This window comes from Eulemur rufifrons, chromosome 4 (assembly GCF_041146395.1).
Source record: "Eulemur rufifrons isolate Redbay chromosome 4, OSU_ERuf_1, whole genome shotgun sequence".
Classification (NCBI taxonomy): domain Eukaryota; kingdom Metazoa; phylum Chordata; class Mammalia; order Primates; family Lemuridae; genus Eulemur; species Eulemur rufifrons.
The window spans coordinates 29,114,923-29,137,620 of NC_090986.1; the positions used below are offsets into that span (position 1 = coordinate 29,114,923).

General features: G+C 34.5%; 1 protein-coding gene across 1 annotated transcript in view; it reads left to right on the forward strand.

Annotated features, from left to right (window-relative positions):
- Positions 1-9,584, forward strand: part of LOC138382445 (small ribosomal subunit protein eS27-like) — a 34,453-nt gene extending 24,869 nt beyond the window's left edge. Inside the window, exon 3 of the mRNA XM_069466942.1 lies at positions 9,270-9,584. Coding sequence (XP_069323043.1) covers positions 9,270-9,584 — 315 coding nt within the window. The remainder of the gene's footprint in view (positions 1-9,269) is intronic.
- The last annotated feature ends 13,114 nt before the right edge of the window (positions 9,585-22,698 follow it).

The window sequence follows — 22,698 nt, forward strand, 5'->3', positions numbered from 1 at the left end:
CCAGGGCTGGTCAATCCAGGAGTATGTTGAGGTCATAACTAGTTGAAAATTGTGAGCTTTCTCAACTCGTGTGATATTTCCTGTCCTTCAAGACTCCCAATACTAAAGGAGAAGTTGACAGCTCTTGAAGGGGGATCAGACAGTGACAAAGGGTCACCTAGAACTATGCCTTGCTGTTGCTTTGAAGTAACTTTACAAAACACAGACCCATGTGGGAAAGATGCTGGCATCCTTCAGCAATTTCCTCTATCTTTAAAGATCCACAGGCTTATACTTCGCTTTCTTTTTAAAAAAGTATGGCCCTTTGACTCTGACATGGACATCTGGGGTTATGATGTGACATGTGGAATGAAGTTCAGGGGAACTCTTGGAAACAACACCAGGCATTTTACCTTTTTAGTAACATACTATAAAACAACTCATCATTGTGTTTGAGGTGCTCAGAGCCAAGAGCCTAGGCCTCTTACTTAGAGCCCTCCCAACTGCTCTTCCTTCTCTCTCAGATTTTCCTTCTCCTGGCTTCTGCATTGATTTTATAAGCAGTCTTTGTCTCTGCTTCACTTTTGGCAAGAGGTGGGGGGCAATCTTGGCTGAGACACCCACATTCTGGCAAGGTGGCTGCCTGAGAACGTTGCTGCCATCCTGTCAGTTTCTTGTCCTTTTGGAGAGGCCAAGGTGAGGCTCACACTTGATTTGGAGGGACATTTTTAGAGTTTTCTTTTTTGTCACTTAGGGTGACTTTGCCTCTCATATTTCCCTAATAAATTCCTCAACTTAGGAAAAATGAAAAGAAAAATCATAGGAAAAAGCACTGGTGGAACCATGTTGGACCACAGGACCACCTCTGCAGTCATCATTGTGGCCTAGAGATGCTGTGATTGGACAAGCTGGACAGGAGCACACTCTTCTGTCCTTATCACCACTTTGTGGATGGAGAAAAAGAAAAGCAGTTTCCCTAATGTGAAGCCTACTATTTTATGCAGATGAAGCAATGGATATCAATCAGAAACACTTTCACAAGGCATTTTTGCCCCAAAAGCAATTACCAAATGTTGACTTACTATATCAGAAATACTGCAAATGCAGAATATTGTAAATAAATTTGTCAACATGAAGTAGTGAAGGAAGAGGGCGCCTTGGATTTTTATGCTTAAGAGCTCTGTTGCCTTTGGTAAGTCACTTAAAGGATCTGGTCCCCTGGGTCTCTATCTGTGAAGGATAAATGACTACACTATAGTTTTGTTTTAAAGACTGGAAAGTAGAAAACATGTCTGCATACTGCCTCCAGTTTCTAGAACATGATAGGCACTCAGATGGTGGCAGTCATTATTGTTATTTGTTGCTGCTGCAGAATTTTGCAGTGGAAGCACTTTTTCCGGGCTTCCTTATAGCACAGCACATTCCATCTGAACACTCTGCCAAGACTGTAAAAGTTCTTTATCCACCACACAGCACAAAGCACACTGTGCAAAATACACATTTCTCCTGCTTCTTTTGCTTTTAGTCTCATCCCCTCTGGGTTCATGCTTTCTGCTTCCTTTTTTCCCCCTATTCTTTCATCTCCATTTTAAGTTTTCTCTCTTCCCATCTATCTTCCATCGCTGACAGCCCAGTGTGGACTCTCTGCCCACCCGGAACTTCAATGCTCCTTCGAAATGGGGGCTCAGTTCATCAGAGAATATGAGGCACATTAAGTTTCTAATGCCATGACAGGATCACAAAGAACAAGGTTTCAATCCTGACAACCCATTTCCTCTGGAATGGGAGAGGAAAATGATGGCTAATTATATGAAAAACAGTTGTATACTAAAGTTGACTGTTTGCTCGTACAAATCACACTGACAGATTGCTACAGTTCAGAGCAAGCAGTTTTACAAAGGAAAGGTGTGCATGTATTCTGTGAAATTAAACTTCAATGAAAGGGGGTGGATTCAAGATCTTAATTCTCCAGTTATGTGTGTGTGTACATGCGTGTGTGTTGGGAGAAGAGTGTGACAAACCTAATCCCATGGTGTCTTTCACATTTGGGTGGTATTAGCATATTTTTTAAAGCATCTTCCTTTTAATAAGCAATATGTGTTCTGGAAATGTCAACTCATATTAAAATATAATTAAGAAAGTCATCCTCTTCTCTTCATAGTCATAGTGCATTTTAGATTCAATATATACATTTTGCTACTTGCACCATTTAATCCATTTTATTTTCTGGTCATACACATTGGTAGACGGGTCAATAGATAAACATAAACCCAATATAAATGACATCCATTTGAGGTAACATAGTTAGATATCAGTAGGACTAAATACAGCTTTTCTGTATCATTGAACAACTTTGTTATTATTTTCAATATGGAAAACCTCCTTAATAAAAGAAAATTACATAATTCTCTTAGCAGAGTAACTTAAGTACTTTTTTGATGATGGTGATGTTGGAATAAAAATACCGTACATTACATAATTGAGAATGTTTGACAGTGATTTATGCATTTGTAACACCTTAAGACTTTGCCATTAACAAGTGTCATCCATGTCAAAACATAAAAAGATAATTACTTTGTGGAAAGAGATGTTACCCAGGTAATTTTTTAGAAGTGTATGTTACTTCCAATAAAACTGAAATTGCATGCCATGGCCAATGAGAGCACTTCTTGCAGTCATCAGTGCATAATGTTAATCTTAATGAGGTCCCAATCACATTTGGCTGTCATAGGCTTTTAAACATCTCCGAGGTCTGTTACTTGGTTCCATTAATTAGTATGTATATTTTCAGGAGCCTAAAATAGATATCATATTAAGTAGAAGATTTTGAGATGTGTTCTTGACATCCTGTTTGGTTTTTACACTATTCATAGGCTGGAGCAGCTTAAGCATTAGTTGAACAGCCTTCCCTATTCTGATAAGACAGAGAACATATGTTACAGGCATTCAGTAATTCTATAAGGGAGCCTTATTAACATTTTCTTTTTTAAAAGGTTTTAATAGGAATGAAAAAAATAATTGTCTTAAAGATTCATTATACATATTTTAGGTATTTTGAAGAGGGGTTGGTGAAGCATGGGGAGACTGCTACTGGCATTGATGAATTCTGTCAATTGCCTGAGTGATGTATGACAATTAAGAACCAGCTTTATAATCTCTGAAGAAAGCAATATGCTAATTCTACTAGAAGAGTTAATAGACACCTGGTAGGCAGTGATCATCAAAGAGTATGTTTCTATTTGACTTTGTAGGAAAGATGCCCTGAAAGATAAAACCAGCTCACTTTGAACAGCTCATAGTTTAAAAGTCTGACTCAGAGCCTTTATGCTCCAATGACATATTTCACTTTTAAATTTTGGCTGAGCAAAAGCATATGAGTGACAAATATGTGGTGGAAACATGTCACTATAGGTCATGTCTCAATGGTGTTTTTCAACAGCTAGTAAATGTAACATACCTTTGTACATTTTTGGAAGCATTCAGGTGACAACAATAACTTATACAGTTCCATCTGAGTCATAGAACATGTTGCAAATATTAAAATCAGCTTATCTTTATTTAAAACAAAAGTCAGTGTTTCTGTGACGAGCTTTCAAATGGCTGTCAAATATCAACTTTATACTTCATATTCCAACAGTTATAAATAGCACTCTAGATAAATCAGAGGTATCAGTGCTATATTAGCATCCTCTGTGAAGGTTTTAGGTAACTATATAGTTAATGAAGAAACAAACAATTGTCATGATTTTGAAGAAATATTATATGATAATAGTGATAATTCTTCTTACAAAAAGAGTTTTATTTGCAACTCTACATAATACAAAATAAGGTTCCAGAATATATAATTTTAAAATAGCAATAGTTTCAGGGTCCTGAATAGTCATTTCTGTATACTTAGAAATTAAAAAAATATTTTTAGCAAGCTTTTAATTAGTTAATTAATTTTTAACTTTTTAAAATTTTAATTATTATGGGTACCTACAATTTGTATATCTGTGATATTTTGATACAGGCATACAATGTGAATTAATAAAATCAGGGTAATTGGGGTATCCATCACCTCAGGCATTTATCATTTCTTTGTTTTAGGAACATTCCAGTTGTACTCTTTTAGTTATTTTAAAGTACACTCTAACTTATTGTTGATTATAGTCACTTTGTTGTGCTTTCAAATATTGCTCAGTCTATCTAGCTATCTGACTATATTTTTCACTCATGAACCAGCCCCACTATATCCCCCACTCTGCTACCCTTCTCAACCTCTGGTAACCATCATTCCACTCTGTCTCCATGAAGTCAATGTTTTTAATATTTATCTCCCACATGAGTCAGAATATTCAAGATCTGTCTTTCTGTGCCTGGCTTATTTCACTTAACATAATGTTCCCCAGTTCCATCCATGTTGTTGCAAATGGCAGGATTTCACTCTTTTTATGGCTATATAATATTCCATTATGTATATGAACCTCAACTTCTTTATCTATTGGGAAATTTTTATTTTACACAACATAATTGTATTTTCTATAATCCAGGGGACAATGTATATTAGTAGAACCAACCCCTCCCCACCAAAAAAAAGTAAAGATAACTTCTAACATAGTGAAAATTTATATACTTTTTAGAATAAAAAACATTTTTATTATGTTGATTTATAGATTTAGATACTACAATTATTTTTTTGTAGAGATGTTGTCTTGCTATGTTGCCCAGGCTGGTCTTGAACTCCTGGCCTCAAGCAATCCTTTCACCTCAATCTTCCAAAGTGCTGGGATTACAGGTGTGAGCCACCATGCCATCCCTAAAAAAATTTTATTGATATATTCAAATCCATGAGAAGGGCTGAACTCAGAAATATATTTAATGAAATAAAATAGATGAAACTGTAAAGTGCTGAACAAACACCAAAGACTGTAAACAGTTCAAATCTACTTCCTAGCTCAGCGATCCTTCTATTGTAACAGATCAAGTAAAGCAGAGCATTCTGTGCCTACAGTTAGTGAAATATTTTTCCCTATTCTGAAACTTAAATAGGAGAATGAGCATTTGGATTTCTTGCCTATACTATCTAGCTGTTTCAGCAATCATCTGAGAACCCAATTTGGAATTCCATCTCTAATAATGCCTTATGAAGTTATTCTAAATGACAAAATTCAAAATACTTAAGTTGAAATGATTAAAGTCAAAATTTTGCTCTGTGAGTCAAAGATTTAGTTGTACATATAGTTTTGATTTCAAATGATTAAATTAAGACTGATATTATAATAATGGCAGCGTTGAATAAACTTGCTGATTATATAAATTTATTTTAAAGGATACAAATACTCCTTGTTCATGGGTCTTACCTGGCCTAAATAAAGGTGGCCTATGATGTAGTATTAATTATACTGGAAATAATCAATGTTTTTAATACATATTAGAACATTAAAAACATGCAAGTGGATCTTTGGCAGGAGTAAGTTAGCATAAACATTTTTATTGTTGATTGCTACTTGAATCCTTGTGCTTGGAGTATTAAAGAAAATGTTCTGTTACAGCAGGAAATTAAACCAAGAATAAAGATAAAAGGCTTTAATATAAGCAGTATCCAATTTAAACATAGGTTATTTAAGTTTGTTTACTGGAACTTGGAGACTGTTTTCTAATAAAAATTGCTCTGAATATTAAGTAAGAGAATAAAGCTAGTTCACACACACACACACACACACACTCTCTCTCTCTCTCACAAACACACACCATACACAATTTTTTCCCTTAATAGAACAGAAAAATTTGGCATATACAATGACAAAAAGACGGAAAAGAAAAGGTATTTGTGCATCTCGAATCCTGGTGCTGAGGAATACTGATTTATTTAGAAGAAGCAGGCAGTTTCGTGAAGAATGAGATGAGAAATTTTCAATCCCTTGGCCGACTTAAAATATACCTTATAGCTTTTCTTTTTCTTGATTCAGTGTATTAGTAATATTAATATTGTGTTTTATCAGCCATGTCATTTTTGGTTTTCAAGTGAAGTTGGAAAGGTTGGGAGATTGATAATGAGACCAATGGTTTAGAGGAAAGAAAAGACTTTCCTTAGGCGAAGGGGAAGCAAAAAGAGAGAAGAAGAACAAAAGGGATTTCCAGGAGAGTGCATCTCCAGATAAAAGAAAGATTTACTGTGTAGAAATTAATTAAATTATGAACAATGCATAAACCAAGAGAAACCAACATATAAACAAACTGAAAGAAGCCATGCCTATGCATAGATTTTTGAGAGAGATGAAGTCCATGGTCATCTATTCTCATAATCACCCACCAGGTGGGGCCAAAGCTCCAGAAGAGTTGGTAATTGTCAGGACACAGAAAAGAGCACTTAGGGTGAAAAAGCATGGAGGAGGGGGGTGAAAGTTGGCAATCAGCATGGAATAATTGTTACCTAGAAAAGTCTAAGTTTTCCTGCTTATGGGATAGTATGAGGTTGATGAACCAGTATTTGTGATTATTTTTTCACATCTAACTTGTTATTTTTTTTTGTATTTTAAAACATTAGTATTTCGACAATGGAAATTGCTATTAGTCTTATTATGAAAGAATAAACATTATAAATGATACACAATACTTTCCATTGTCATGAAGACCTTAAGGTCTTAAAGCAGATAAAAAATGTGATGGCGTCTTTGCCTTTCATATTCGAAATGGTTTTAGCATTGACTGCCCATGTCTGAGAAAAATGGCAAATCACCATGCATTTTTTTTGCAAAACTTTCATGTATATCTAGTTGTAATTAAAAATAAACTTTTAAAACAAGCTGTTCAAAGTATAACTATGTATTTGTAAATCACATTTTAAAACATTTTGGGGTGCACTTGAATAGCACTGATTATATAAAAAGGATTTTGCACTTTACCAATAAAAAATAATTATGTGCTTTTTCAAATTTGAAAGTAGTATAGGAAGTTAATGCCATCTCTTTTTTAGATTATTGTGCAAAGTTACCATTTTTGACATTAAGTACTATGAATAATCTAAAAATAGTTTTCTTTAAAAGTGATCTCCTCAAATATGTGTTAACATTACCATATAAATGATGAGTAGTTAAGTTTGTTATTAGTAAATGGAAATCCTACCATTGCACACACATAACGCTTCTCTTGCAATCTTATCTATTTTAAATGTATTATTTAACATAATTATATAAAGACAAATTTAATCTTAATGTGTCAGAAAGTATTATCATCTTGCAAGCAGTACTCCAAGGTTAATAATGTCTGGGAATATAAAGTGTTTTTGACTGTAAGATTAGTCTTCTTATTTGAAAAAGGCTTTAAATTTCATTTCAAAGGAGATTTCACGCCCCATGAAATTTAAACTATGACATTAAGAAAACATTCACTTTATTATAATGCACTGAAAAATTATAGTGCAAATGCTTCTTGTTCCTATCCATCAAAACTGTTGTTAGAAATGTAAAAGGAGCTTTCTTAGGTAAAAATTATGTGATATGCTGGGGGAAAAAAATGAATGCCTCCAACTGTTCATCCTGAAGTCAGGTAATTACTGCTTCAATTATGTTATAGAATGCTTTGAGATTAGGTCCTACAGTTGGTTGCAATAGAGTTTATGTTTAGATAACCTTTTGTTCGTTGAATTTCTGTTTATCCAAATGTTTTATGAAGTATTCCACATGCTTTAAAAATAAGTTTTGAGGAAATTTTTTAAAAATACTCTTGATATTCCTTCTGTGTCATGAATTAATACTGAGATTGTAGGACACGAATATGTGGTACCCTTAAATACTAATGTGAAGATTTCATTTGTTATCACATAGCATTTTTAGATATTCTGGCTAGATCTCAACTTTGATTTGACTGTCTTCTTTTCAAAACACAATGTTTTTTGAACAATATAAAAATCTAAGAAATACATATTAGATTTCTACAAAATTTAGTGCATGATGATATTTTTATTCTTGAGTTTTAGATCCTATTCATCATGACCTAAAATTACACTTTAATGTCTATTTGACTTTTTTAAAAATTGGAAACTGATTATTTCCAAGATGATCACAAGTAATACAAACCACACTTTGAGTGATAATGGTCCATAGCAGACACTCAATAAATATTAGTTGAACGAGTGCATTGATATGTCAATATACAGCAGAAATTATGGGAGTTATACCTTTCAAATAATAATGACTAGCCATATTCTGACAAAGAAGATGTTTGCTTATATTTCACATCTATAAAAATATCATTATCTTAAGTAAGGATAGTTCATTTAAAAATAGAAATGAACAAAACAAAACATGAAGCATACACTTTTTGTCCAGCCCAAGTTGAAAACCAAATAAAAAATAACTCGTAAGAGAAGAATAAGAGATAAAATTGTCATTTTTATTACTTTTGAAGCCAATTGGTCCATGAACAAAAGTGTTTGCTAATCTTTGACACTCCACACTGGCCTATCCATATATTTTCAGGAAGAATTGGGTAACAATAAGCCCCTACATCTTGCACCTGTGAGCCTACATAAAATGTTATCTTGGTGCTGAACAGATCAGAGGAGAAAATAAGTGTTTGAGAAGTAGTAACAGTTAGATTGCTCTTATGCAGTTTTCAGCCCAAATTTATATCAACTGGCTTGTTCAAAAATCTTGGCATAGAGTCATGAAGTTATTTAGACAAAGATTTAATACTAATAGTTTAGTTAGGCCAGTGGAGAAGCAAATGGGAATGCTATCTGAAAGATGTCACTTTTATTCTAGATATTAAATATCCCCCACAAATATTTTTTTTCCAACCATAATAAGCAGGACTGGTAAAAAATAAACATACACACACAAAAAAAGTACAATAATAGAATTGGAAGAAACGTTGAAAGCTGAAGTAATCTCTAAATACTTAATATATTAGAAATATCAGACACAGATTAGAAAATGATCATTCTTTTTATGTTCAAAGAAATAAAACAACCAAGTTTGTATATGTATCTGTGGAGAACATAGTAGCATAAAAATTGACAAAGCAGATTTGAAAAGACAAGATTAGAAATTACAATAACAAATACTGAAAACTCAATAAACGGATTTAAACACTGTTTACATACAGTTGAAGGTAGAATTAAATAGAATAAACATCACAAGAAATTACCCAGAGCACACTACACAGAGAGAGATTTGTGGTAGGGGAGGTTTAGTTGGATTATGATTAGAAGAAGAAAGAGTGAATGCCACTGAGGGCTGGTGATTTTCTAATCCACAGACCGAAGAAGCCCAATGGCTTTCCAGTGGTGACGACCTCCCCATGAGAACACGCCTCTCGCAAAGGTTCTCCCTCATCCCTCTCCAGAAGAGCATAAGAGGCAACACAAAAAGAAGCACCTGGTGCCGAGCCCCAATGCCTTCCTCATGGATGTGAAATCCCCAGGATGCTATAAAATCACCATGGCCTTGCGCCGTGTACGAACAATAGTTTTGTGTGTTGATTGCTCCACCGTCCTCCACAAGCCTACAGGAGGAAACACAAACCTTAGAGAAGGATGTTCCTTCAGAAGGAATCAGCACTATATGCCATCCCAATATACACGTTGGGCTTCTTTTACATATATATGTAAATATGTGTAAAAATATATATGTATATATGTACATATGTATGTATGTAAAATATATATACATGCATATATATGTACATATATATATGAAAAAGAAGCCCAATGAATCTCAGGAAGTATAAGACAGCTGCAGTTAGGCACATTATAATGAAATTGAGGCCGGGTGGGGTGGCTCACACCTGTAATCTTAGCACTCTGGGAGGCCGAGGAGGGAGGATCGCTCAAGGTCAGGAGCTCGAGACCAGCCTGAGCAAGAGCGAGATACCATCTCTACTAAAAAAATTGAAAGAAATTAGCTGGAAAACTAAAAATATATAGAAAACAAATAGCCTTGCATGGTAGCACATGCCTGTAGTCTCAGCTACTAAGGAGGCTGAGGCAGTAGGATTGCTTGAACCCAGGAGTCCGAGGTTGCTGTGAGCTAGGCTGATGCCCTGGCACTCTAGCCCGGGCAACAGAGTAAGACTCTGTCTCAAAAAATAAATAAATAAATAAATAAAAATAAATTAAAAATAAAAAATAAAATAAATAGAATGAAATTAAAGTACACCAAAGGAAAAAAAGAAAAATCTTAGAAGTTGCACAAGGGGAAAAAAGTATATTACTTCTAAGGATTTCTGAATAGACCAGTGGCTACATTGTCATCAGCAATAATGCTAGCCAGAAAAAAATAGGCTGACAATTTTAGTGTACTGAAGGAAACCCCCCCTCCCAATCCATTAATTTATAGCAAACATATCTTACAAGAATGAAATTTTTTTCACATAAGGAAATACTGAGATTATTTTCCATCAGTAGATCTTTGCTACAGGAGGCAGAATGAAGGTATGTGTTCTACAAATAAATGAAGAACAATCAAAATGAGAAATAGTAACAATTAGATTTTTCTTATCCATATTTGGGTATATCAGAATGATTATTGACTATAAACATACATGATAATAATGTCAACAAAATAATAATGTCATGGTGGATTAAAATGATAAGAACTAAAACACATGATAACAATAATGTATAGGTTGGGATGGGAATAAGTGGAGATAAAGTTCTTGTTTTTTATAGGAAAAGGCAAATTTTTTATTGATTCATCTTAGAAGATAAAGATGTATGTGATTATTTATGAGTAAACTGGTAAAAGGAATAAACAGAGTGAGTATGTAACTTCCACACTATTTGAGGTAAAAGAGAAAGATGAAACATATTCATCAATCCAAAAGAAGGAAAAAAAGGGTAAAAAAAGCAACCTATAAGAAGCAGGACAATTAGCTCACAATAAGATAGTAGACTTAAATACAAATAGACAGGAAAATATGTTAAATTATGTTAAATATAAGTTATCTAATTGGCCCAATTTAGAAAAAAAAAAGATTGTGAAATAATACCACATGAATGAAAAACATAATGAAAGGCACATCTAAACTATAAAGCTATGTAAAAGGCTTATATATACAGTTATATAAAAGTTAAAAGCAAAAGGGTGAAAAAGGCAGTCACCCAAATAATATCTAAATGAAAGCTGGTGTATTTATTTGAATATCAGACATAGAATACATCTTTATAGATATATAAAATATTCTAAAGAAAATTATAATGCAAATACTACTATGTCAAACTCTTAGAAAACAGCTAAAACATTACTTATTTAGAAAAGAATTAAAGTTAATGAGCTAAACATCAATTTCATAAGTTATAAAAAGAAATCGAAAACAAATCCAAAAAAGGGACTTGACAGTAATGTGGATGAAAGAATAAATTAATATTATAGAAATAAACACTATATAATTTGAACAAAGCTAAAGATTGTTCTTTGAAAAAATTACAAAATGTATGAACTTTGATCCATGGTATTAAGACAATAAAATAGAAGGCATAAATTATTGATACGAGGAATGAAACAGGAGGCCCACTTCCAGATGTTACAGATATTTTAAAGATAATGTAAAGATTTTATGAACAACTTTGGGCCAACACATTTGAAAATTTAGATCAAATGGGCAATGTCTTAGAAAAGAAGTAGCTTAGCAAAACAAAGAAAGGAGGAGCCTGAATTAGTCGTCAAAAATCTTTCCACAGAGAAAACTTCAGGCTTTATGGACTTTAATGTGCTATTATTATAGAAAAAGATAATAATGACAAACATAATAAATATGATAAACTACAAAATAAGACACTTAGAAAACATTTCACTTGCTTACAGATGGTGTGATCAGATTGCTGTGAAGTTCCAGGGCCTTGGGCTGTGAAGAAGCAGATGCTTGCTGTCGAATTCATGACCACCTCACCCAAGCATGAACATCTCCGTTCTTGCATCTTAATCCTCAATCTTTCTTTTTTATCACGGTGTTAAAGAACTATTAAATAAATGCCAGGCTGTATGCATATTGACATATTTGCCTTTCTTTGAATAAGATACAAAAGATGAAAAAATACTGACTTGTCATACTTAACATTCAAGTCTGGCAACATGTGGACATTTGGACTACAAAAGGAATGAAATCAGAGGATTAGAAGAAACCTCGTGCTAATCTTTGAACTGTAAAACCACACGAATGATCATGGTAAATCAATTTTATTTTTAGTATGTCTGCCTCCAACAGGTTTGGTCATACAAAGAAAAGGCAGTGTGAGTTCTTTGGAATTTAAATATATGTATAATGGTCACCTTTCCATGAGTCTGGCTTTTTAAATTACACAGAAATTTCCTGCAGTCATGAGCTTTCAATTTCTTTTTCCTTACTTTGAACTTGACATTATGCCTTAAATATTATTACCTGATCCTGTTTGACAATGGCATGTTATAACAATAAAAATATGATAATTACAATAGTAATTATCATACTAGTGGCTAATTTTTACTGAGATGCTTAATATAGCCCAGTACTGTCCTAAGCACTTTAAAAATAGCTAATGTTTATTGCTATATTTCAAACACTTTACATGGATTATAGAAATTTAGTAACTTGTCCATGGTTATGAAGCTATTAAATGGCAAGACTAGGATTCAAACCCAAGAAGTCTGAGTCTAGGACAGTGGATCGCAACTCTAGTTGAGGGCTTATAAAAAAACATAGTTTTGGGGCCCACCCTTAGTAGAGTGGGGTCTAAGCATTTGCATTTCTAACAGGTTTTTGGATAAATCTGATGCTGCTGGTCCAGGGACCATACTTAGAGCACCATTGCTATCAAGACCTGGTCTCTAAAGCTGCAGTCCCTAGCCCCTGGGCCATGGACTGGTACTGGTCCATGGCCTGTTAGGAACGGGGCCTCACAGCAGGAGGTGAGCAGCAGGTGAGCTAGAGAAGCTTCATCTGTATTTACAGCCCAGCTGGTCTCCCTACCTCGCATCACGCCCTGAGCTCCACCTCCTGGCAGCATTAGAGGCAGAAAAACGAGCTCAGGGCACTCTCTGATGCTGCAATATAGTGAGTTGTGTAATTATTTCATTATATATTACCATGTAATAATGATAGAAATAAAGTGCACAATAAATGTAATGCACTTGAATCATCCTGAAACCATCCCTTCCTACCCCCCGAATCAGTGGAAAAATTGTCTTCCATAAAACCAGTTCCTGGTGCCAAAAATGTTGAGGACTGTTGCAATCTAAAGCACTGTGCGGTGCTGCCTCCTTGCAGCAACTCAGTTAAGCCTGTCGACAATTCTGAGACATGTACGATCATTATCTCTATTTCTACATGGGAAAATTGAGAATGAGAAAGATTAAGTGCACTACTCAAGGTCAAACAGCTAGTAAATAGTAGAATTAGAATTTGAAACCATGTCTATCTGCCTCTGTCTAATTATTTTTGGACTCTGTGTGTGTATGCATGTGTGTGTGGTTGGTTTAAAAATAGTTTAACGTAGATTTTAAATTCTAATTAAAATCCAACGTTGTGGAATCCGTGATTCTCTGTAGAACTATACCCAATGGTTTCTTATAACATGGCTTAAAAAACCACTGCGGCCGGGCGCGGTGGCTCACGCCTGTAATCCTAGCACTCTGGGAGGCCGAGGTGGGCGGATCGCTTGAGCTCAGGAGTTCGAGACTAGCCTGAGCAAGAGCGAGACCCCATCTCTACTAAAAATAGAAAGAAATTATACAGACAGCTAAAAATATATATAGAAAAAATTAGCCGGGCATGGTGGTGCATGCCTGTAGTCCCAACTACTCGGGAGGCTGAGACAGGAGGATCCCTTGAGCCCAGGAGTTTGAGGTTGCTGTGAGCTAGGCTGACGCCACGGCACTCACTCAAGCCTGGGCAACAAAGTGAGACTCTGTCTCAAAAAAAAAAAAAAAAAAACCACTGCAAAGCCCAAGCTTTTAACTAGATTTCTACCATAAGTTAAAAATAATCAAGACCAATCTATGCATTCCTAGGAATCACTTAGAGAAAAATCAACCAGGAACTTTTGCCTTTATTTCTTTTAATTCTGGATATCTATTACTACTTACAATGTTCAACATTTTCTGAGGCATTATTAATTTTGAATAATTCCTTGATGAGATTTTTAAATTCAAAATTAATAAATGATTAACAGTAGTGGAGGAAAATTTGCTCTCTAAATTATAATGCATTTTTTTCTAGCTTAACAAAACAATGAGTTTACTAAGCTAAAAGAATTCCCAAATTAATTCCAAAATTCACAGTGGGGAAAAGGACATCATGAAATTATAGACTTTGGGGTTCCCATGAATCTAAATTCTTGCATGCTTCTTTCTAACTGAACACTTGAACCCTAGTTCATATGTGTGTGTTTGTGTGTGTGTGTGTATATATATATATGTATATTTGATATCCCAAAGGGAGTCATTCACAAGGATCAAAGGCTTTCATATTGACCATTGCTGTTGCCTATTCTTAAATTTTTGAAAGTGCAGTATTTTAGATCAAAGCCTTCTTTCAGATGATCTTCCTGCTTAAAAGGCAGAGATTGTGGGAGAATTTTATCATCCAAGGATTTCTCATTTGGACAAATGTGGCTACTTTATAGATTTCAGTAGGAGATAGAAAAGCTGTATTTATCTTGGTATTCTGAAAAGTCAAGAAATAACTTTGGCATTAATAGTAAATAGTGTGGTTAAAGATAAACATATTCGTTTAGATTCTCAAGAACTTTCTTTGTAAGTATTGCCAAAAAGTAGACTATCTTCCTTTTGCTGTTTGGGCATAAAATGCTCCATGCGTTAAGCCTTGGGTTAGCTTGGGGCTGGAGCAATGTGCTTGGCTGGCTACTTTCATTTTCTTTTCTCTTTGAGGCATCTTTAGAAATATGCTTATTGTGGGGAGAAGCAAACATTACACTGTACTGTTATTAATATTTGAGTGTTATTTAAGATATTTATTAGAAAAAAATTTTCAAAACTAAAAAATATTTGTTAAGTTATTTTTCTTTCTTACATGTAGTTTTAGAAGGTTTTAAGTTTTCATGACTGACTCAATAGACCCACAGGCTCAATTTAAAATCACGTAATTAAAAAATTTTAAAAATGAGAATATAATAGTTAACCTCAATAGTTCTTAATTCTAGATGAATTCACTTTATTTGTCATGGATGGTAAATGGATAAAGCTCTGTGGAAAATCACAGCTGTTTGCTTTTCCCCATATCAATCAGCAAGAAGACTTTTACATTGTCACAGTGCCAGTTCTGGGACCATCATTAGTAGGGTCCTGACACTGATCCTCACAGCAGAAAGAAACTTTATTCTGCCCTGAATTTTCTAAGAAAAGATGACAGTACTTACTAGGAATTCATACTCCTTGGTCTTGAAAATTCTCAGTCTAACTTTCCCTGAATTTTTTTCTACAAAATTTTTCCTGAACTAGTAGAAAACTCTCCTAATGTCTCTACCTACAGAAGTGCTCTGAGTGGTGACAGCCATGAATGGATAAAATGGCCTATGGCTACCTTCCTTTTAGTGACCAAATAGACTGTCTTTGGGATTTCTTTTCTCCATTCTGAGGTTCATGCATCACATCAAAATGCTTTACCTGTGTGTCTAGTTTAATAATAAAACTGGTGCTCATTTCCTAAGGTGTAAAAATTATTACCTTACTTTCAGCTCATTATTGAAATTTCTTTCTTTTCTGAACACTTTGAGTTTATTTCTATTGCTATATTTGCTTTTCGTTTTTATTTGGTCAAGATACATTTACTCTTTTCAATCTTTGTTCATAAATTATTCCTTTTACTTTTATTGGGCTTTTTTTTTTTTTTTTTTTTTTTCTTTTTTTGAGACAGAGTCTCACTCTGTTGCCCAGGCTAGAGTGCCATGGCGTCAGCCTAGCTCACAGCAACCTCAACCTCCTGAGCTCAAGGGATCCTCCTGTCTCAGCCTCCCGAGTAGCTGGGACTACAGGCATGCACCACTATGCCCGGCTAATTTTTTCTATATATATTTTTAGCTGTCCATATAATTTCTTTCTATTTTTAGTAGAGATGGGGTCTCGCTCTTGCTCAGGCTGGTCTCGAACTCCTGAGCTCAAACGATCCGCCCACCTCGGCCTCCCAGAGTGCTAGGATTACAGGCGTGAGCCACCGCGCCCGGCCTATTGGCCTTTTTATTACTCATTCTTGTATTCTCCTAAAAATTGCTAATTATAAAAATATAATCTCAATGAATTTATGAAGCATAATATATACCTGACAAGATCAATTATATTTCTGTGCATTCTATGAAAAAATAAGGTCTCATATAACTCTACTATTTGTCTTAATGCATCAATCCGTAAATGTGAAATAATGTGTGTGGATTACCAAATGCATTTGAACCTCTGGAAATTGTGTGGTTATTTGGATACCTCTGTCCTCTCATAAAACTGCAAACACCTTGATGGCAGGAACTATGTCTACTTGCATGCTTGTACAGTAATAAATATATTGAAATGGGAATGAATGACTACATTTTATGATATAATGGCTTAAAGTAAAAACTCAATATTTCTAAAATTGGGTTTCTAGAATTATTTCAGCAGCCAGGTAACAAAAGTGTTCAAGTTGAAATAATTGAATCATCTGCACCATCCCTGCTTTTACAATACTGTTTTATCTATAGGAAAAAAATGTCTGACTAGAATGTATTAATATTTTCAAAATTTCATACAATTATATTAGTCAGCTTAGGCTGCCATAACAAAATATCACAGACTAGTGGCTTTAACAGCAGAATTTTTTTTCTCTCTCAGAATTCTGGAGACTATAAATTCAAGATCAAAGTGTCTTAACAATAGCTACACAATAGCTCCGAAGAAAATAAATACCTAGAAACATACTTAACCAAGGAGGTGAAAGATCTCTACAAATAAAACTATGAAACACTGAGGGAAAAAAATCAAAGATGACACAAACAAATGAAAAAACATATAATGCTCATGGACCAGTAAAATCAACATTGTTAAAATGTCCATATTACCCAAAGTGATTTACAGATTCAATGAAATCTGCCTCAAAATACCAACATTATATTTCACAGATCTAGAAAAAATAATTCTATGCTTCATTTGGAACCAGAAAAAAACCTGAATAACCAAAGCAATCTTAAGCAAAAAGAACAAATCTGGAGGCATCACATTATCAGACTTTAATCTTTACTACAAGACTATAGTAACCAAAACAGCATGGTATTGACACAAAAATAGAGACATAGTAATGGAACAGAAATAGAGAATCCAGATATGAAACCATTTGCATATAGCAAACTGATCTTTGACAAAGCAGACAACAATACACACTGGAGAAAAGAATCCCTATTCAATAAATGGTGCTGGGGAAATTGGATGACCACACGCAGAAGAATAAAACAGGATCCATAACTCTCACCACTCACAAAAATTTATACAAGATGGATAAAAGAATTAAATGTAAGTCATGAAGCCATTAAGAATTCTAGAAGAAAATGTTGAAAAAACTCTTCCAGATATTGGCCTAAGCAAAGAATTTATAAAAGACTCCAATGGCAATCACAGTAACAAAAAAATAAACAAATAGGACTTGATTAAATTAAAAGGCTTCTACACAGCTAAGCAAATAATCAACAGAGTAAATAGACAACCTACAGAAGGAGAGAAAATATTCACAAGCTATACATTCTGATAAAGAGCTAATAACCAGAATGCACAAAGAACTCAAGCAAATCAGTAAGAAAAAAACAAACAAACCCATTAAAAAGTGAGCAAAAGACATGAAAAGATGCTTTGCAAAAGAAGATAGACAAATGGCCAATAAACATATGAAAAAAATGCTCGACATCTCTAATCATCAGGAAAATTAAAACCACAATGAGATACTACCTTACCCAGGTTAGAATGGCTTTATTAAAAAGTTCAAAAACAATAGATGCTGGTGTGGATGCAGAGAGAAAAGAACACTTATACACTGTTGGTGGAGCTGCAAGTTAGTACTCTATGGAAAACAGTCTGAAGATTCCTCAAAGACCTGAAAGTAGACCTACCATTTGATCTAGCAATCCCACTACTGGGTATTTACCCAAAGAAAAAGAAGTCATTTTACCAAAAATACACCTGCACTGGAATGTTTACTGGAGCACATTTCACAATTGCAAAGATGTGGAATCAACCCAAATGCCCATCAATTTGGATTTAAAAACATGGTATATGTATACCATAGAGTACTACTCAGCCATAAAAAGGATGAATTAATGTCTTTTGCAACAATTTGGATGGAACTGGAGACCATTATCCTAAGTGAAGTATCTAAATCATGGAAAAACAAACACCACATGCACTGGCTTCTAAATGAAACTAACCAGTGAGCACACACGTGCATAGAGGAAAGCAAAACTCAGTGGAAATCAAGCAGAGGAAAAGGGCGAGGAGAGGATGGACAAAAACCTATCTAACAGGTACAATGAACACTATTTGGGTGATAGGCACACTTATAACCCTGACTAAAGCATTACAAAAGCAATCCATGTAACCAAAAACATTTGTACCCCCATAATATTTTGAGTGGTTGTTTGGAGGTTCTAGCAGGGGAGCGTAGCAATTCATATACCCTTGACAGAACAATGGTCCTCCTCTATCGGGGAAGGTCATCCTCTTCACCCGAGCGTGCAGCTTGGGGAGGGATGCACGTGGAGAGGTGAGGGAGGAAGGAGACACCCGCCTAGCCAGCCAGATCAGCTGAATCACCCCTGGCGATCCATGTGGTGACAGATGTCGCAGCCAGATCGCCCTCACATCCCCCCATAACATTTTGAAATGAAAAAAGAAATTAAAATTTAAAAAAGTGTCTTCAAATTTAGTTTTTGGTGAGCGCTCTTTCCCTAGTTTGCAGATGTTCACTTTTGCTGTGTTCTCACATGACCTTTTCTCTGAGCATGCATGGAGAAAGAGTGATCTCTGGTGTCTTCCTTTTCTTATAAGGAGACAAAGCCTTTTGAATTAAATGACTTCATTTAAACTTAAGTATCTTCTAAGGGCATTTTCAACAAATACAGTTACATTGACATTTAGGGATTTACATGTGAATTCTGGGGGAACACAAATCCTTCGATAAAACAGATGTACTTCCACTTAAAGCAATGCTCCTTACTTCAGAGGGCTTTGTTGAATGGTAGAGGTGTCCAGTGGTAATACAACAAAGAATGAAGAAGGAATTGCTTAGTTTAGACTTTCAAAATTACCATGTTTAAAGAGTACAGAAGAAAGAGTAGTCTTGAAAGTAAGGCTTTCATTTATAAGGAGCAAGCTCTTGAGAGAAAAAGGTTCTCTAAATTCCAAGTCCATTCTATAAATATCAAGAACCAGAATCTAGAGAAATCAAAGTTTTAGGATGTATGCAGGAATCGATGTGAAAGAAGTTTTTCAGACTGAAATGAGGTAATGGTCTAACCAGTTGCTCGAAGGGGAAAAAAATCAGAAGGGAGAATAAGAAGTAAAAATAGGTGAGTGTTTTTGAGAGGGTCATGACCCTAGATGCTCCTGAAATTGAATCTCTAGGGAATTACGCACTATTGATTCCCGTAGTAACTTGGAAGGTCCCTGAGCACAAAAGACTCATGTTCCAAATTCTATCTAGACCCCGGAGAGTGGTAATTCTTACAGAATTTCCTAAACCATTTAGAAATTGAGAATTTTTTTCTTCTAAACTCTACATTATGTGATATTTTATGCTTGCAATTAAAGTTAATTGTATACTTTTAAAATTTCTAAATAAATGAATGTATTAAATATGCTGGAGAAAGTGCAGTATATGGTGTATCTTCCAATTTTGGCTATTTTCCTCATGCTTTTAGAAATTCTGTATTTTGCCTCCCCCTCCCTTTCTTTGAGACATGGCTGCTAATTTCCTGGCAACAGTCACTAAGGATAAAAGCAAAGATAGTATACTGTCTTTCCAGAATGGTTTCGGAAACCTTGAACCTTTTGCCATGACAAAATTGTCACAGTGAATCTGTAATCCTAAACACATAGTGTCAGAAAATGTCTTCTACTGTCTGGAACCTCAGAGATGGTGAGGTAATTCAATCTCTGCTACAAATTGTATTCAGGAACATCATGTTTTGAAACCATAATCTGACAAAATGGAACCTATAGAAAACACCTCTGAGCAATGTTTTTAAAATATTGAAAAAGAGAAGGAAAATCCATGGCTCACTGTGTAAGGGATTATTTTTTCTGATATCTGGAATTGACCTCTGTTATCATATGTATGATTTTTCCGTATGTTATATTAGCCATATTTTGGATCTATGGTTTTAAGATTCTTGAAGTTTTGAAAGATCAAAGAAAGTTAAATACCATTGCTCTACATTCTACAGAAAATTTGTGAAGAGACCTTCAGGGGAATATGAAATGGAAAATGAGAAAACATTAAACAGAAAAAGTTATAATAACTCATTAAAAATTGTGCTCTCCTGGCTATCAAAAATAATCTTCTGTCTTAAACATCAGGAAGATATTGTATACTTTCATCCTTTTTATCAGGTGTTGTCAATGTTATTTTTAAATGATAATGTCAATTGGTAGTTCCTGCTTCACTCTTTAACTTAGAATAGTTAAATATCAGATTTAAAAAGGTATCCGCAGAGATAGGAAATGACAATCTTTATTGAATCTTTCAAAATGAGGCAAATAATCACATCAGCTATGGATTCACATAGTAGCATTACTTTTTGGATAAAAAACACTCAAAATGAGATCATTATGGTAACTAAAATGATTATGAAGTCTGAGATGAAAATTCTATATTCAAAATTTCTTAATATAATAATCTTGCAGTGACATTTCAAGGCACTTTGGAAATATTGGGAATTTTCTGTGTGGACCTTCCCCCCTAGGATCGTGGTAAGGATGGAATAGAGCCAGTGTGTTTTCCTTTGTAGGGCAGCATCAGGAGGGAGTAATGATTGTAACATTTGTTCTATCTTGCCAACTCTGCTGAGCATGCCAACCAAGCTGATCACACAGCAATTTAGGTTTTTGGCAGCTTTTTCTACCATTTGAGTTGGGGTAAAGGTAATGTTCTCTGTGAAAACCACATAGACTAATATGTCTGAGGAGTAATGCCACGGCAGTTTAGATGTTGCGGTGCACTAATGTAATCTTGGTAAGCACAACATGTTCACATCAAACAGTAACTGTCATCAGTGTGGCTAACTACAGATATGGTTCAATTTCTTTTCCCTTGTATGCAGTTAAGTGGAGGCCCTGAACTATCCTATAATAAGAAAATATATTACACGTGTCATAGATCTTTATGTTTTAGCAGGGTTTTACTGTCAAACATGAATGAATACTGAAAACATCCTCTTGGTAAGATTATGGTAATTACAGATGAGGGAAATGAAATTAAATCTACCTGAATTTTCATGTTAGTAATGAGTGAAGGGAAGGAAGTTTGCATGAACATAGTTTCCAGGGAAGTGGCTAAATAATTTAGCATAATACCTAAACTCTTAGAGTATGCATTTCAATTTGTTGGATTCTAACATGACAGAGAGAAGCATGTTATAAACATTTTTTTGTGCTTGATCACAATAAAAAGAATATTAAGAAGAAATCAAGTGTAGTCATGTATTTTTAAACCAAAATGGAAGAGAAAACAAATAAGTTACTTAATAAATCTAAGTAACATGTAATGATAATGTTCATATCAACAAAATGATAGCATTTATAATGGACCAGGTATTAATCTAAGCATTTTACATATATTAACTCATTAATCCTTCTGACAATACTGTGAAGTCAGTGGTATTATTATCCACATTTTACAGGTGAATAATTTGCCCAAGTCACACAGCCTGGGAAATGGTTTATCTAGGATTCCAATTCATACAGCCTACCTCTAGCATCCCTTGGTTACATAGTATATTACAAGGACACTAAAATAATAATAAAGCTAACTCACACCTTTTTTACTATAGAGACTGCTAAGTCAATCCTCACAAAAACCTGTGAGGTAGGAAGGTACTGTTATTATCTATATTTCTAAGAGGAAGATTCAAACCTAGAGGGGTCAGGTGGCTTGTTGTTAATAACATCACAACTGATAAGTGATGGAGCTGTGATTCATACTCAGAAAATCTGGTTGTAGAATCTGTTATTAACTATTCTTCTATTTACCTGTCTAATTTTTTCAAACTGTGCAATTAATTAACTATGTCCTAGAATCATATAATTGGAATTGAGTGGTTTGTTAAGGTTACTTATTTAAAAATTTTACAGCATTTCAATGCTTAAACTAATGAGAAAACCTTATATCATGCAAGCAGGAATGCTTATTACATAGGAATAGGTCGATAGATATCTACTTTGCTATGGGTTTTCTGAGTTGACCCTTTGGGTTAACAGACTTTACTAGATTATTATTTTTTCCTCATTTTTCAATGTACATATAGCCATAATCCACATTCACTGGTGATTAAAACTGATAAATTATTAAGACACACTGCAGTGCTCATCAGCATCAGCCCCAGGGCCAAACTGCTGGGGTTTGAATCTGCCTCTGACTAGTTGCATGATCTTGAGCAATTTACCTAACTACTATACTCACCTTATTCATCAATGAAATTAGAATAATAATAACCACTATGTAATAAGTTGTGCAGACTAAATGAATTTTTCTATGTGAAATGATTAGAGCAGTGCCTAGCATACTGTAAGT